This window comes from Lolium rigidum, chromosome 7, assembly GCF_022539505.1.
Source record: "Lolium rigidum isolate FL_2022 chromosome 7, APGP_CSIRO_Lrig_0.1, whole genome shotgun sequence".
Taxonomy (NCBI): Eukaryota; Viridiplantae; Streptophyta; class Magnoliopsida; order Poales; family Poaceae; genus Lolium; species Lolium rigidum.
Window position 1 is genome coordinate 85064669 of NC_061514.1, and position 14970 is coordinate 85079638.

At 40.6% G+C, this 14970-nt stretch overlaps 2 protein-coding genes across 3 annotated transcripts; one reads left to right on the top strand and one right to left on the bottom strand.

Moving 5' to 3' along the window:
* Positions 1-4292: 4292 nt before the first annotated feature.
* LOC124675985 (peroxisomal membrane protein 11-4) lies at positions 4293-5173 on the top strand. The gene has a single exon (XM_047212073.1). The coding sequence runs from the start codon at positions 4427-4429 to the stop codon at positions 5096-5098; it is 672 nt and encodes a 223-aa protein (XP_047068029.1). The 5' UTR covers positions 4293-4426; the 3' UTR covers positions 5099-5173.
* A 570-nt stretch (positions 5174-5743) lies between these two features.
* On the bottom strand, positions 5744-14376 carry LOC124671493 (ATP-dependent DNA helicase DDM1-like). Of its 2 annotated transcripts, XM_047207862.1 has the most exons (15): positions 14298-14376; positions 14062-14114; positions 12153-12563; positions 11951-12049; positions 10915-11261; positions 10662-10848; positions 10396-10571; positions 8874-9130; positions 8670-8774; positions 8486-8580; positions 8233-8352; positions 6922-7041; positions 6591-6689; positions 6414-6515; positions 5744-6253 (listed from the first exon to the last, which is right to left on the bottom strand). In XM_047207862.1, exons 1-15 carry the CDS (start codon positions 14338-14340, stop codon positions 6026-6028), a joined length of 2442 nt encoding a protein of 813 aa, XP_047063818.1. In that variant the 5' UTR covers positions 14341-14376; the 3' UTR covers positions 5744-6025. The 2 variants fall into 2 exon arrangements, with proteins under 2 accessions (XP_047063818.1, XP_047063817.1); XM_047207861.1 differs by having other exon boundaries at positions 6414-6689.
* Positions 14377-14970: the final 594 nt, after the last annotated feature.

Genomic DNA, 14970 nt, shown 5'->3' on the forward strand with positions numbered 1-14970 from the left:
GATATCAAAATGCTCACAAAAATAAATTCTATTCAAATAAAATATAAAATAAAAATGTGTGTCAAAATAAAAATTCACTTATTTTTTAGCTTTATTAATTATGCCTTTTCATTTGTTTTAAATCCAATTTAAATTCAATAATTAGTAAAGTTTCAAAATTAAATATTATCTATTCAGTAAGTAAATAAAATGTTAAGATTAATTTTCTTGATCATATTTTCATCAATTAAAATATTAGTTGTAATTCATAAACCCTAATTTGCAAATTGTCATTTACTATTTCTTTAAATATTAATAAAGCAAGAAAATACCAACAACTAATATTATTTTGATAACTCAAAATTTGTAACTTAAACATTTTTAATTGACAAGTTATCATTTTAAAACCTAATCATAATTATAAAACCCTAATTCTAGAAATTAAACCCTAACTAAACTTTGTCTTAATTCTTAAACCCTTTAAAATAATTAAATGATAAGGTTATTATTAATTTTGTGCAATGTACTTAGTCCCATTAATTCTAGTACTAATTATTAGCTTAAGCATTGTATCATAATTTAGAAACCCTAATGTTAATATAAGTAAGACCTTGATTTCATTATTTTATGTGCTCATCCTAAATAGTTGCAATCCTAAAACCCTAGGGGTTTAGCCATATGATTATATAAGCTTCACCTATATCTATAGAACCCTAGTTAGAAACAAATGCATGCATGATCATAATCTACTAAAATAAAACAACATCACTTTACATATGATCATCATTTCATGTTTTTATTTGTTTAAGTAAACTTATATGATCCACTAGTGTCACCTAGGTATAAACCCTAGATTGTTAATATGTTAGCACCATGGATCCTCATAATTAGTATAACACCATTGAAATCAACCTCAACCATCAAACCCTAGTAGAACCATAATGATGAACCCTAGTACCAACCTTGTATAGTAATTCACATCTTATGCTCCTATCCAACTAAACCCTACTTGGACATAATAAACCACCTAGTTTAGAAACCATTAGTGATCACTTAGAAAAGCAAATGTGAAACCATAGTAATAAACTTACTAATACTTGCTACATGTAGATCAATTCTACTTAAGAACCAACTAGCCCCTATTTGAGGTAATTTTTATACTTATAAACAGGTTCTTCAAAGGTCATTCTTTTGAAGTACAAATTTCAATCAAACCATAGAAGCCATAGTTCCTATTTGAAATACTTACTATTTCTTAATTAACATGTTCTTCAAAAGTTATTCTTTTGAAGTATACTATAAATAATCATCAACCATGTCATGTAGAACTTAAAATTGACAACTGTTCTTTACATATTATTCCACTACTATCCTTTATGTATATGCTTGTTATGTTGCATCATATTACTTGCTTATGATATTAATATAACCAAACCCTAATAAGAACCTTGTTTGAGAACCATTCTAAAGGTGCAACACACCCTAAAGAAATCTTTACAACTCAACCAATCCTAAAGCATCGGGGTTAGGTTACGCTCGGGACGATTGCATCTCATACTATGCATTATAGTATCTTTGCCAGTTCTTTAAACATTGTCCTTACCGGACAATGATGGTATTTCAGAATTTGGAGTTATCACGTATCGAAGCTTTTGCCTGCATAATCTTGCAGTCAAGAAGGGCAAGTTCATCGCTTGCTCATGTCATTTGATTAATTTTATCAAATTATATGCAAAGTACTATACTTATCACTCTTGCATTGAAAAGCAAATATTATTTTACAATTATGAATATGACTATGTGGTGGGCAATGGAACCATGGTATGTGTTGATTGGTGGAGGTTCCATTGCAAGGGTACTACTCATATAGGACTAAGTACCAATGCCGTCCAGTGATTCTAGCGCCGTACATATCGCGTTGACCATAAGATCTATAATGGCTTTGGGGAAGCCAACTGTATCTTTTCCCTCTCGCATACAACCGGACTGGTGATAAGGGTTGCCCGGATCGGTCTATCTTTGGTAAAGTTGGGGACATGTGGTCCTGCACGGTCTACCATTAGATACAGGAGAGGGTAAACTTATTATTGGTCTATGAAGGATTGTAAGGGTTGTCCGGATCGGTCTATCTATGGTGTATAGGACAGGGCATATTAATTGTTTGGAACGGTCTACCTTATTGGTAAAGGTGAGAACAAAGGCCTGGGTCGGTCTACCCATAGATATAGGAGATGACAGACTTACAAAAGGGTGGGTCTGCGGGGTCGCGGAGAAGGCGGTGTGGGCTTGGTTCTTATACCTGACCTCACACCAAAGGAAGTGTGAACGAGCAAGCTACTCGGTTGGCAACAAGGTTAAGTTCTCTTATGGGAAAAGTAACGCACCTCTGCGAGAGGATACTGAATTGTGATCTGTCACTCCTGTTCGGGAAGGGAAGCTGCGAACGCGGCGAGAAAGGAACTCCATGAAATTCTAGTCAACTCCGTGAAGACCGACGGGCATAGTTTTCGGAATAAAATAAACCTTTTGAAGAAATGTTTATGAAAACTTGCATTCGCCTATGACTTTCTGGTCTATGGCTGTAGCTAGTGCATGATACACCTATTTCCTAATATGAACTTGCTGAGTACGCTCGTACTCATCCCACTCTTAAATCCCCTGCTTAGCTTTGGAGGCACCGGAGGATAAGCTACTGTGGAACTCGAAGACAAAGGAGTCAACTGCAACAAGATGAAGAATCCAAGCAAAGAAGTCAAGGAAGTCAACTTCTGCAGCAACTAGAGTGGAAACTTAGACTAGTAATAGAAGGGAACCTTTCCCTAATCCTAGCACCTAATTAGCTAGATTTCTATAGAAAGCCAAGTAGCTCTTAAGCTTGAGTTAGCAATAAGTTAGACTACGAGTCGTTCTTCTGGAACTTTATCTGAAGTTTTACCTCACTGTAAAGTAGGAGGCTGTGTGGATCTTCTGTAAACAGCTTGTGTATCCTTCTATAGACATACCTTGGACTCGCATATGTTTCTGTTATACCACTCTGAGGGATGTAATATGAGTGGAACGGTGTTTCACTTGTGTTATGTCAACGACTTGTGTACTACACCATGCAGTGGTACGCTGGGTCACCACAACTTCATTCCTGGCTCCGTCCCTACATAAAGTTGTCTTGTATACTCCTCTTCTTGATGAATGCACTTTGTGCATTAGACACAATGTCATTCATGAGCAGTGCAATGCGGAGGGAAATCGCAAGTAATGTCATAGAGAAGCGCGAAGTGCGTGTCACATTGGCGCAAACCGCGGCGTTACTTATAGGATTGCTAGGGAACCTATTGAGAAGGATCTGTGAGATGGAAAAATCCAAGCCGTTAAAGGAGATCTAAAATACAAACTGATCAGTAAAGTCAGATCGTTTAGTAATAGAAAATTTCGTCCCTAACGGTAATATTACTCTCAGAATACTACTCCCTCCGTCCCAAATTAGTTGTCCCAAATTTTTTTTAAATATGGATGTATCTAGACATGTTTTAGTGTCTTGATGCATCCATATTTTAACAAACTTGAGATAACTAATTTGGGACGGAGGATATTACTATCAAGCCTGATGGTCTGTTTTGGCGATCAGGATGGGATGCAATGTTGGTCAGGCAGAATTATACGTACTTCTCTGAGGTGATTAAAGCTTGCACACGGTTCAAGGCGCATGGTGGGATGATGCATCGGCGACCTTTGTAGAGAGTTTGGATTTAAAGCAAAGAGATCGGAAAAGTCGACTTTCAACGTTGAAGCAATTGTGGCGGCGCACAAGAGCTATTTTTCATTCACGTAAAGTTTCTCGTAATTGCCTAATTGGAGCTCCTAGATTTTCCCTAACTATTACCCCCTCCGTTCTAAAATAAATATCGCAACTTCAAAGTTTAAATAAATGTAGTATCTACAACTAAAATATATCTAGATATGTATGTATCTTGATAATGTTGTGACACTTATTTTAGAACTGAGACGGAACATTGATATCGATAAAGTGCGAGAAATAGCTTTCTGTCAAAGAAAAAAAGAAGATAACTGTGGTGGCTAACAGAATCCAAGATAAAGCAGAACGTAGCCACAAAAAATGAACAAAGAAGCAGTAAAGCAATGCACCGGTCACGCAAGCAAACAAAGATGCCTGTTTCTCTCCTCGGCCCTCTCAATCCTCGCCACACCAGAAAATCACTTGCGGCGCAGACGACAAACGCATCCTAGCCAAGTGCCGACCACGCTCTTTATCCCTAGCCAAGCCACACACACACACAAGCTAGCTCCTGCGCAGTTGCAGCTTTGCTAGTTTGCTTGCGTCCACTTCTCACACTCCAAATCGCTCCATCATGCACGCTCGCTCACGCTTCCCCTGACCCTGAGCTTCCGAATCAATCCACAGCAGCGGCGCCAGGCCGATCGGCCCGTCGCCATGAGCGGCGACACGCTGGACAAGCTGGTGGTGTTCCTGGCGAAGCGCGACGGCATCGACAAGCTGGTGAAGACGTACCAGTACGTGTCCAAGCTCGTGCACTGGGCCGCCGAGACGTCCCACCCGGGCTTCGCCGGGCGGGCCAAGAACTGGGAGACGGCGGCGGGGCTCAGCCGCAAGGTGTTCCGGTCGGGCCGATCCCTCTCGGGCCTCAACGCGCTGCGGCGCTCCCCGGGGGAGTTCGGCGCGCTGGCAGTGCTCGCCAACGCCGGCGAGATGGTCTACTTCTTCTTCGACCACTTCACGTGGCTCGCCCGCGTCGGCGTGCTGGAGCCCTGGCTCGCGCGCCGCGCCAGTTTCGTGTCGGCGTTCGGCGAGACCGTCGGCTACGTGTTCTTCATCATCATGGACTTCATCATGATCAGGAGGGGGATCAGGCAGGAGAGGAAGCTGCTGAGCGAGGGCGGCAAGGAGAAGGAGAAAGAGACGGAGCTGAGCAAGATCCGGATGGACCGGGTGATGCGGCTCATGGGGACGGCGGCCAACCTCGCCGACCTGGTCATCGCCATCGCCGACATCGAGCCCAACCCGTTCTGCAACCATGCCGTCACGCTGGGGATTAGCGGCCTCGTGTCCGCGTGGGCTGGATGGTACAGAAACTGGCCGTCGTGAGCTGTGCCCGAGATAGGGTTGCCATTTCGACCACCAAAGATGTATTGTACGCTTACCGCGTTAATTATTTTTATTATACGAAACAGTTGCAGATAGTAGGCTCTCAGGGAGACACTGGCATGATCTTGCAACAAATGCACCTCATTCAGAGATGACATTACAGATTTACGGGTTTTTTGCAACAAGAACCTTATACATTTTGAAAATATACATAAAGTTGCATTTATAGAAGACTGGCCTCGTTCACACAAAAAAAAACAGTTCAAAAAACAATACAGGTCCGACCCTTGCACCATTTGTCATTTTGGATTGATTTCAGCTCAAGCAAATCGACAGCCAAGATTTACTGCAAGCCAAGGGCCAACCAATAAATCTGCACTTTCAAAATAATCTCGGAGTAAGCTGATTTCATGGAGAAAATTCCTATCACTTCCCAGTAGATCGAATGATCTATCGTAGGAAAGAGCACGGTCATGTTAACAAACTGAAAAGGACAATCGTTCTGTCATTGCCACTGGAGATGGCCATCCGCTGAAGCGTTATGCCAGAACTTCACCGTTTCCTAATATCTGATAAACACCATGGTAATGGGAGCCAAGAGAGCATGTGAAGACTCAAAAGTCAAAACCCAGGCACAGTAGTAACTCAGTAAGATCTTAATGTCATTTTCCAACGTTTTACCATAGACTACCAAAATAGTCTTACATAGTTTTCTGAACGAAAGCATGGCAGGGAAGAAGGCATTAGCTAAGCTAGAGCAATTCTTGTAAGTTTTTGCCAAATCATCAGCTCCTGATCTACAAGTGCAGCGCCAGGTTGATAATTACTTTGGGGGATACTGTTTTCACAAGCCACCAACTAGTTAGCAGTGAACAATCAGAACCAGAAAAATACTGGGGCGCCGCCATTGCTATGATGGGGCAAGGCTCAGCTGGCAAGCGCTGAGAGCATGCCGCCGCCACTCTTCGAGGCCAGCACGACCTCCCAGCCAGGCCCTTTCAGGGGGATAAGAGGGGTGGCATCGGCAGCGCCAGGCGGGCCGGTGAGGTCGCTCCGATCCATCACCTTCAGAAGATCCTCGTCACTGATGTCCGTTTGGATCATCCTGTCTTCCTCATCTAGTTCATCCCTGAGCAGCGCAAGCAGCTCCTCCTCCTGCATTTTCAGTAAAAGAAAAGAACAAATCAATGGTCAGTCACACTTCCCAATGTTTTGCTCCTCTATTGTATTTAGCTCTGTTGGTGTTCCATCTCTGGAGAAACAATTTACGCAGTACACTAAACACAATTTATTACTCTGGGACAGAAATTTTTACATCTAAGACATTAGGTTTCGCGCTATCTTGTTCAAACTGTCCCTTTCCGATCACGACATGCTCTAGCTTCAACTTTCCAAAAGCTTTCTTGATAATCCGTCCCTGCAACAGTGAGGAGATGAGTACCGATGCCACAAAATATATCCAAGCAAGAGTCTGAAGGTCATCCAACCATACTTCAACAGAATTGGATGTTGCCAACCGATAAACATGCACTGGGTGTGTTTGGCCAATCCGGTGGCATCGATCCATGGCCTGTAAATCCATCTGAGGATTCTGCAGAATGAAGCTAAAAACTCAGCATGTCACAGATGGAAGGTAACTGAAGGCAAGGAGCACAGCTACAAAAAAAAAAATCATCCATACGAAAGAAAGAAATATCCAAACAGGAAGATGGCATGTGCGCCTGTGCGGACAGTGCAGATTTTAATGATCTTTAGTCCTTTACTTTGTAGTTATACCAACATTGAGTACTACGCTACAAACTCCCAGATGTAGAGAAAATTACCCAGTCACTGTCATACAGGATACAGGTATCAGCAGATGTAAGATTGATACCAAGCCCACCAGCACGTGTGCTTAAAATGAAGACATTCATACTGCTGTTCAAGTCATTGAACTCTGCTATCTGCCATAGAAAAACAGTACCATATAAATATTGTGAGATAGCAAAACCCATAGACAGCCATCACATTATCTAACAGGAAATGATTAGCACAACAGCACTGAGAATAAAACGAATACAAAGGAACATTTATGGTTTGGAACTCTGGTTAACAGCCATGTTCATTCAAGATAAGGGCCAATAAAACCATTGAACCTTCAGCTTGCTGTCCCCAACAATTCTCAGTCTAACCAGCCTGTAGTCGGATATTCCATACCATCCAGTTTTGAGATAAATTAGCTGTCAATTAAGTCCAAGATTGTTTGTTTTCCTTTGAATGGGATACCTATCCATGGTGTTTTAACATGTTCGATTCTAACTGATCTTGCACTGTTTGCAGGTCCCTACACAAATTGAGGCACCATGCAGGCAAAATGGAGTACTTCTGAACTGACAAGCTGTGTGTGTGGTTTGTATCATGTTCAAGCTAACACACATTTGCTAAATCGGTTTGGACAGGGATGTGCAACTCCAACACAAACTGAGGCACCATTCAGGCAAAATGGCGTACTTCTGAACCGACAAGGTGTGTGTGTGTGTGGTTTGAATCATGTTCAAGTTAACAGACATTTACTAAATCGGTTTGGACAGGGATGTGCAACTCCATCCAGAGTCTGGTAACATTATCTGCCAATTTAGCCCTAGATAGTTCTCAACGAGACACCTAATAGGCTAATACATGTTTTACAAAGTTATTTCTAACCCTAGCAAATTCTGACCTAGCTACGTGTTTACGTAAATTCAGGAACCAACCAAGCAAAGTAACAGTACTTGGGAACCGTCTCAAATGTGTGTTTCAAAATCATGCTTAAGCTACCACATATTTGCTAAACGTGGATATTTAACTAACATGCTGGTGGGATATGAGAATTTTCGGCTGCTGGATGTTAAATTGTAACAAACGACAAAAGGTGTTTTAAGCTTGTATGATTTAACATGTATGATTTGAGAGCTGCTCATGCAAAAAAAAAAAAAAAAAAAAAATCAAGCATGTTATTCAGCTCGATGCTAAATTGCTCATCTGCACACTTAGGAAATTAAGGTGCCTGCATATGCACATATGTTAATGCAGACGAGGGCAGACGCATGGTGCAATTCTTCAGGATCAGATGATATTCAGCAATCTAGTAATAAATGGGCAGACTAGCACATTACCTGCCTCCTCCTTTCTTCTAATTTAACACTGCCGTCAATACGGCAAACATTCAGCCCTTTAGTATACAGATAATAATCAATGATGTCCAAAACTTTAGTCCACTGTGAAAATATTAGAACCTGCAAATACATAAGTTGAATTAATTTCAGACCTGAAGGGTAGAATTCATGAAACATGTGCTAGCATGTATATGAATGCAGAGTACAGCCAAGGTGCAAAGACAATGAGAAAGGGCTAAGGAGAGCCATAAACCTTGCGCTTTAGTTTGAGCAGGGAATCCAGTAACCTGTCTAACAGCTGAAATTTGCCACATTGTTCCAGAAGCTTATCGATAGGTGGATAGAGGCCTGCAAACAACAATCAAGTACAGTATAGATAAAAGTCAGTGAACAGGCATGTACAGCAATTCAGATAGCAAATGTTCAATGAGACACACTTGTTGAGTCGAATGCAGCATTGAAAAGATCAGGATGTGCACAGTTTTTCCTCAGCTGAATCATTAGGTTATTTAGCTTCATCTTCATGCCAGGTCTTCGCAGCACTATAATAGAGGAAACACTTGTCATACTAGAATTAACTGTGGTGCACAGATTGGACTCTGGGTATGAAGGAAGACATGCACGAGGCTGCAGATGCATACCTATATCTGTGCTCTCATGTAAGTAGTTGTCAAATGTTTTCTCAATCAAGTGAGTCTGGATTTGCCTTTGATGCGCAGTCATGTTAGCGTATATGATTATCTCTTTCTTCCGTGGAAGCATCTGTTCTACGTCCTCCTTCATCCGTCTTAAAAGAAATGGACGCAAAATGGCATGAAGCTTCGAAATAACAAGTACTCTTTTGTTCTCATCAGTTTCTTCCTGTTGCTGCTCGTCTCCTTTCCCAGAAAAATCAAACCTTTAAGAAGATACTGTCAGACCAATGGAGGCAAAATAAACCAATATATACAAAATATTAAAAAAAGTAACCTCACTATATAACATATCAATAAACATAATGTGTCAATATTATATTATTCACACTCATCAGTACACATTTTAGTAAACATAACATATCAATAAACAATATAAATAAGAAAAGGCACAAGCTGAAATTGTGCTATAATTAATACAAAATTGGCAAACATGGCACATCAGCATTCAGTACACAGCATATACTGAGGAGAAAATGCTATAAGCCTATAACAACACGTCTCTGTTATGAAAACCGCCCTAGGAAGTATCTGGAATAACAGAGACGTGCTACAGCACTCTGTTATTCCAGATACGTGCTATAACACGTCTCCGTTATTCCAGATACTTCATTTCAACTAGACTGGTTTTCATACGTTCTAGACATCCCAAATTTAGAATTTAGAATAAGATAATCTGTATACAAAGCTATATACCCAAAACTGTCTGACAAACATGGAGGTTGCTGTTCTGGTGCATGAAGACAGCACCCAGAGAATTCTTGCGGTGCTCCATATTCGGATCACTGGGAGTCTGTCAATGTGGGTTGTGATGGCTCTGGCATGTACCCTTAAAAACAGGGTACCATTGCCATTTGCCACAGTTGTGAGTAACCAGTTCTATATTATTATTGTTGTTATTATTATTATTATTATTATTATTATTAATAATAATGCAGCACTCCTGCCAGGTTACTTGGAAATAAAATCTAAGTTTCCGGAGTTGCATTGAGCGGTAGAATTACTGCAATTATACAAGATAAATTATGCTTGAGAACAGATTGACTGAAACTAATAGATTCGTTTGCATTGGTCTAACCAAACTATACCTTAACTACCCAGTAATGATTACTCTTATAAGTTATAAACCCTGAAAAGTGTCTTGATTAGAAAACCAACATATCTGTGCTGTTAGATACACACATAAATCATCTAAAAAAAGATACACACATAAATCAACTATCAATACAACTTCTAGCCAATGTCAGGGAAAACCTTTTTGAATGCTAGATAAATGTTACAGTGGAAAATTTAGTTGGCTTATTATTAACTATATAATCCATACAAAGAAAGAAGGCCAGAAGATAGCAACTGTTCAATGATGAACACAAGTGCTTCCAGGATATGGAGACTAGAAACAAAATGCCATGTGCAGAAATTACACAAGGTAAAGGGTAGCAAATAGTGCGGGTCTTAGCTATGCAAATCATACCATGACTCAAATTCCTGATGGGATGAGAATATATCAGGCAAAATGAAGTTCAATAGCGACCACAGCTCTGCCAGATTATTCTGAAGAGGTGTGCCAGTCAAAAGAAGTTTATTGGCCATTGGAATGCGCTTTAACTCTCTCAATAACTTACACTTAGAATTTTTCAACCGATGTCCCTGCACAAAGTTTGAACTTATGTTGACAAGGGAAGAGAACCATAAATCGTCCCTTATTTAGATGTTTTCAGAGTGTGTGTTCTTTATCACCTCATCTACAACGACATACTTCCAATTATAATGAGCAAGAAACTTTGCATCTGACATGGCCATCTCATATGAAGTGATTATGATTGGGAAATCAGGACCAATAGTTTGTGGCATGAATTTTCTTCTTATCTCTGCCCGAGTCACTTTGTCTCCATGGTAAATCAGGCCAGCAAGAGATGGAACAAACCTGAATCAAGTATCTCCATGTAAGACAGCAATTAAGGACACTGAAACAATACTCTGGATACTTTACCTTGAGATCTCATTTACCCAGTTTGAGAGAGTGGAAAGAGGAGAAATTATCATGTATGGACCATGCATGCCTTTCCCTTTAAGATGAGTAAGAAATCCAATTGTCTGGATTGTTTTCCCAAGGCCCATTTGATCAGCTAATATCCCATTTAGCCCATTCTGCCAGAGAGATATTAGCCACTTCACACCCTTTATCTGGTATGATTTCAACTGTCCGCCAGTCATTAATGGAACAAGATTGGCTTGCTCCTTTTCCCACCTTTCTTCTTCTGTGATAGTACCATCATCAGCAGAACGATCTTCGCGGGATCTTGTGAGCATTGCTTCCACCGCCGTCTTGGCCTTCTTCTGAACAACATTTTATTTTATTCGTAGTTAGAAGAAGTAAGAAGTTGTCCACACACAAGTATAGCAAATAAAGAGTAACTTTTTTATCATACTTCTCTCACATATTAAGAACAATCTACAGATATACGTAGTATCAGGTAGCCACTTCAAAATGATGACTAGTACCCAGTTAGTACTGAATATAAATGTTCACCATTAAGGACCTATAAGATTCAGATGAAAGTTCAAACACTTCAAAGGAACATCATTTGAATGCCCAAGCTCTTACCTATGAAGACAGCTGAACCTGGTGGCTGTGTGCATCAATCGATGCAGAGGCCAGAGGCCATCCTCCTTTTCAAAAAGAAAAAGGCTGAACCTGTGTTACATGCTTACAGCAAATCTCAAATGGCTCTCTCAATTACGGTTTCTGAACTAGTACATTAAAGCTTGAGAGGATGCTGCTACTGAAGGCATTCAGGAATTTGGAAAGCGAATACTGAACAATCAGGATAGCACCCTCTCTAGTTTTCCTCAAGCGGAAACACATGTTGTAATCCTAAGTCCGTTGAAAATGTAAAAGACTACACATAATGCAATAAAGTAACAGTACATAGCAACCAAAACATCAGCATAAACTAGAAGATAGCCAAAGAATACAAACGAACATATCAACATAACAGGGAACAATAGATGAAGTCTGCACTCACATCATTGTACTGTGGCTTAGAATTCGTTGTCCTCTTTTTACCACGTCCTTTCTTCTTGTCGTCCACAGGTTCCTCTTCATCTTGAGGTTCAACAACTTTCTGCTTAACCAACAGGTAGCGCCACCCTTGTCAAGAAGCAAAACTAACTAGCAAGAAATACTAAGAAAAGAGATATCGTCATCACGCAGCGAGGGACTCATACATCTGTAATCTCCTCCATCTTTTCAAGTAGAAATTCTGAATAGAGCTGTGTCTGTGTCAGCAGCTCATCCAACTTGCTAAACCGTGCATTGGGATCAAAAGCAAGTCTTGCAGCTTCTTCTTTCCTTTTAGCCTCTTCTTCTTCCTCTACCTTAACTCGTGCCTCATATAACTTCTCTTCCTCCTTTGTCATCACCTCCGTGACGACGAATGGGCCACTGGCCTCGGGATCAACAGGTAGAGATGAACTTCCATCTAAGAACTGATCCTCGGTCTCCTCTTTCACAGAGTGAAATAGCTGCTCCTCAGCCTTCAACGCCTCGGCAATGGGATGCACCAAAACACTGCTGGCCTTGAGCTTACTTGCTTCAACAAAATCATTGGCTTTGTCATTCTTGGCTTCGAACATTTTCTACACAAAATAATCAGATCAGGCATAAGGATCAAAATTGTTGGAGAACGTCAACAGACAGAATACAAAGTCACCCTAACAAAAGCACATGGACTTCATCTAGAGCAGGGTGGATCAAGATGGTGTGCCAGGTGTGCACAGGTACACCCAGAAATTCTGGAGGTTGGTGCGGTTAACTGATTACTGGAAAAAAACAAGCTCATACTCTTTGTTGTAATTACACTTGATTTTTTGTACTTATGTACACATGATTAATTGTACTTAATGGAAATTTATAACTACAGAATATATCCATACTTTTTACGAGAATGTCTTATATGTTGTATCACTTATACACTATGGAATAATGTGACAATATTGCAGTATCAGTGATCCCATCAATAATAACCAGATAATATACAGTATCCAAGTGTATGAACTTCATGAACAAGATCCATCACTCAACAAGACCTCCCGATGCTGCAGCACCCTAGAGTCTCTAGGCCTAACAAAGCTAGCCTTGTATAGTTTTTGTTTTGTTTTTCTCTGAATTTTTTTGTAGCTCTGCTACCCCCCTGTATGCTCCCGTCTTCTCGACGGCTTCTTCTAATATACAATGACGCATGCTTTGGCATGTGTTCGGAAAAAAAACAAGCGCTCATGCATGGTCCAGCTTCACATATTTCAAACAGAACATACAAACCACAAAAAATAATGAGATACCCCCTCCTTTCCATATTAGTTGTCGCAGATCCGGATGTATATATACACAAAATGTGTCTAGATACATCTAAACCAGTGACAACTAATATAGAATGGAGAAAGTAAATAAAATATTGCACAGCATATGGAGGAGTTAATCTCTGGAAAAATATTGCGCATCAAACCAGCTGCAAACATCACCTCATACTCAGAGTGCTACACAGCAGACGCATCAGATACTATTTACGTGTAAATATCGGAGGGTGAAGGGACTTGTAATATCCTTGACCTGGTGCTTTTGAAAAAACTTGGAGTGTCAAGTATGCGGACATAATGCTTTTAAGACTATGCTTGTGAAACCTGATGTTTGTAGTAACAAATGTGCCGACTTAACTAGTTTTGGTGGCAGACCCGAGCCTTCTCTTTTATTTGAGAATACACCTGAACCTTTAATGTGGACTAATTTGTATTGCAGCATAATGCTAGCTTAATCGGCCATGGGATTTCACGGCAGCTCACAATTTTCATCCATCGTACGCCTGACACACGCAAACCTGACATGCAGGCTTCATGTTTGTGTGTGTGTTGCAAAATAGTACTTGCCAAAATACATCATCCATAGCAATAGGGAGGGTTAAGTTCCCGCCTAGAACAATAGTTGCTAACATATTACTACTACCTACAATAGAAAAAAAGAAGAGGGGGAATTACTAGCAAAAAGAAGATACACCGAAAAATGCTTAAGGCAGTGCAGTGACACCATGTATAGGAACGAAAGCCGTGGCATTAATTTGATCTTCAGATGCACATTAATTACCTCAGCCTTGGTCTCGTTTGCTACCCAGACTTTGTCTGCTGCTCCGAAATGACCTGAAAGAGCCAAAATCAGATGGGATTTTGTGCTGCCAAGAAGGGGATTGGGGCTTAAGAGGCTGCTTCATTTTTAGGGTTTTCATGGGAGAGCGAGCAAGGAGCACCGCGGGAGGAGGAGAGGCGCATGGCAGGGGAAGGACAGAGAAGGGGGAGAAGCCTTGATGTGGCGGCGGAACACACCTGCGTCGCCGCTGCCGTCGCCAGTCGCCATCGCCGCCGCCATGGAGCACGCGGTGAAGGGGAACCCGGGAGCAGCAGCGGCGGATTTCGGGTGTTTGCCCGAACCTCGCGGAATTGGGCGAATTTGGAGTTCCGTTTCAACGGTCATCCAAACCGGGTTTGCGAATTCTAGTTCTCAAACCCAAAGGCTGTATAGTAGTAGACTGAATTGCTTGTTTCATGGTATTGCCACCATATTCTAAGATTAACTTTGATAAAAAATTAAACAACAAAATTTTGATTACATTGTACGCAATTAGTATCACTGGATTCGTATTGAAAAACACATCTAGTGACGCTAATTTTATACCAACGATTTTTATATATTTAGAATAATTCATAATCAAAGAAAAAACACGAAAAACAAGAACGCCTTGTTTATTGAAATGGAGGGCGACGTGGTATAGCACCAATGACCAGAGTTCGATCCCTGTCAGGGACAAATATCTGAAATTGCCACGTCTAGTTTCGCTTCTACTATATCACTAGTGTCTATTTCCTCCTACACTTTGTTTCATTTTTTTTATTGAAATGGAGGGAGTATGTATCCGACATAAGCATATTACTCAATTTGCAAGGTTCCTTTTAAAAAATTAATTTTGTTAAGCACAATTTACACCGGAGGATATATGTT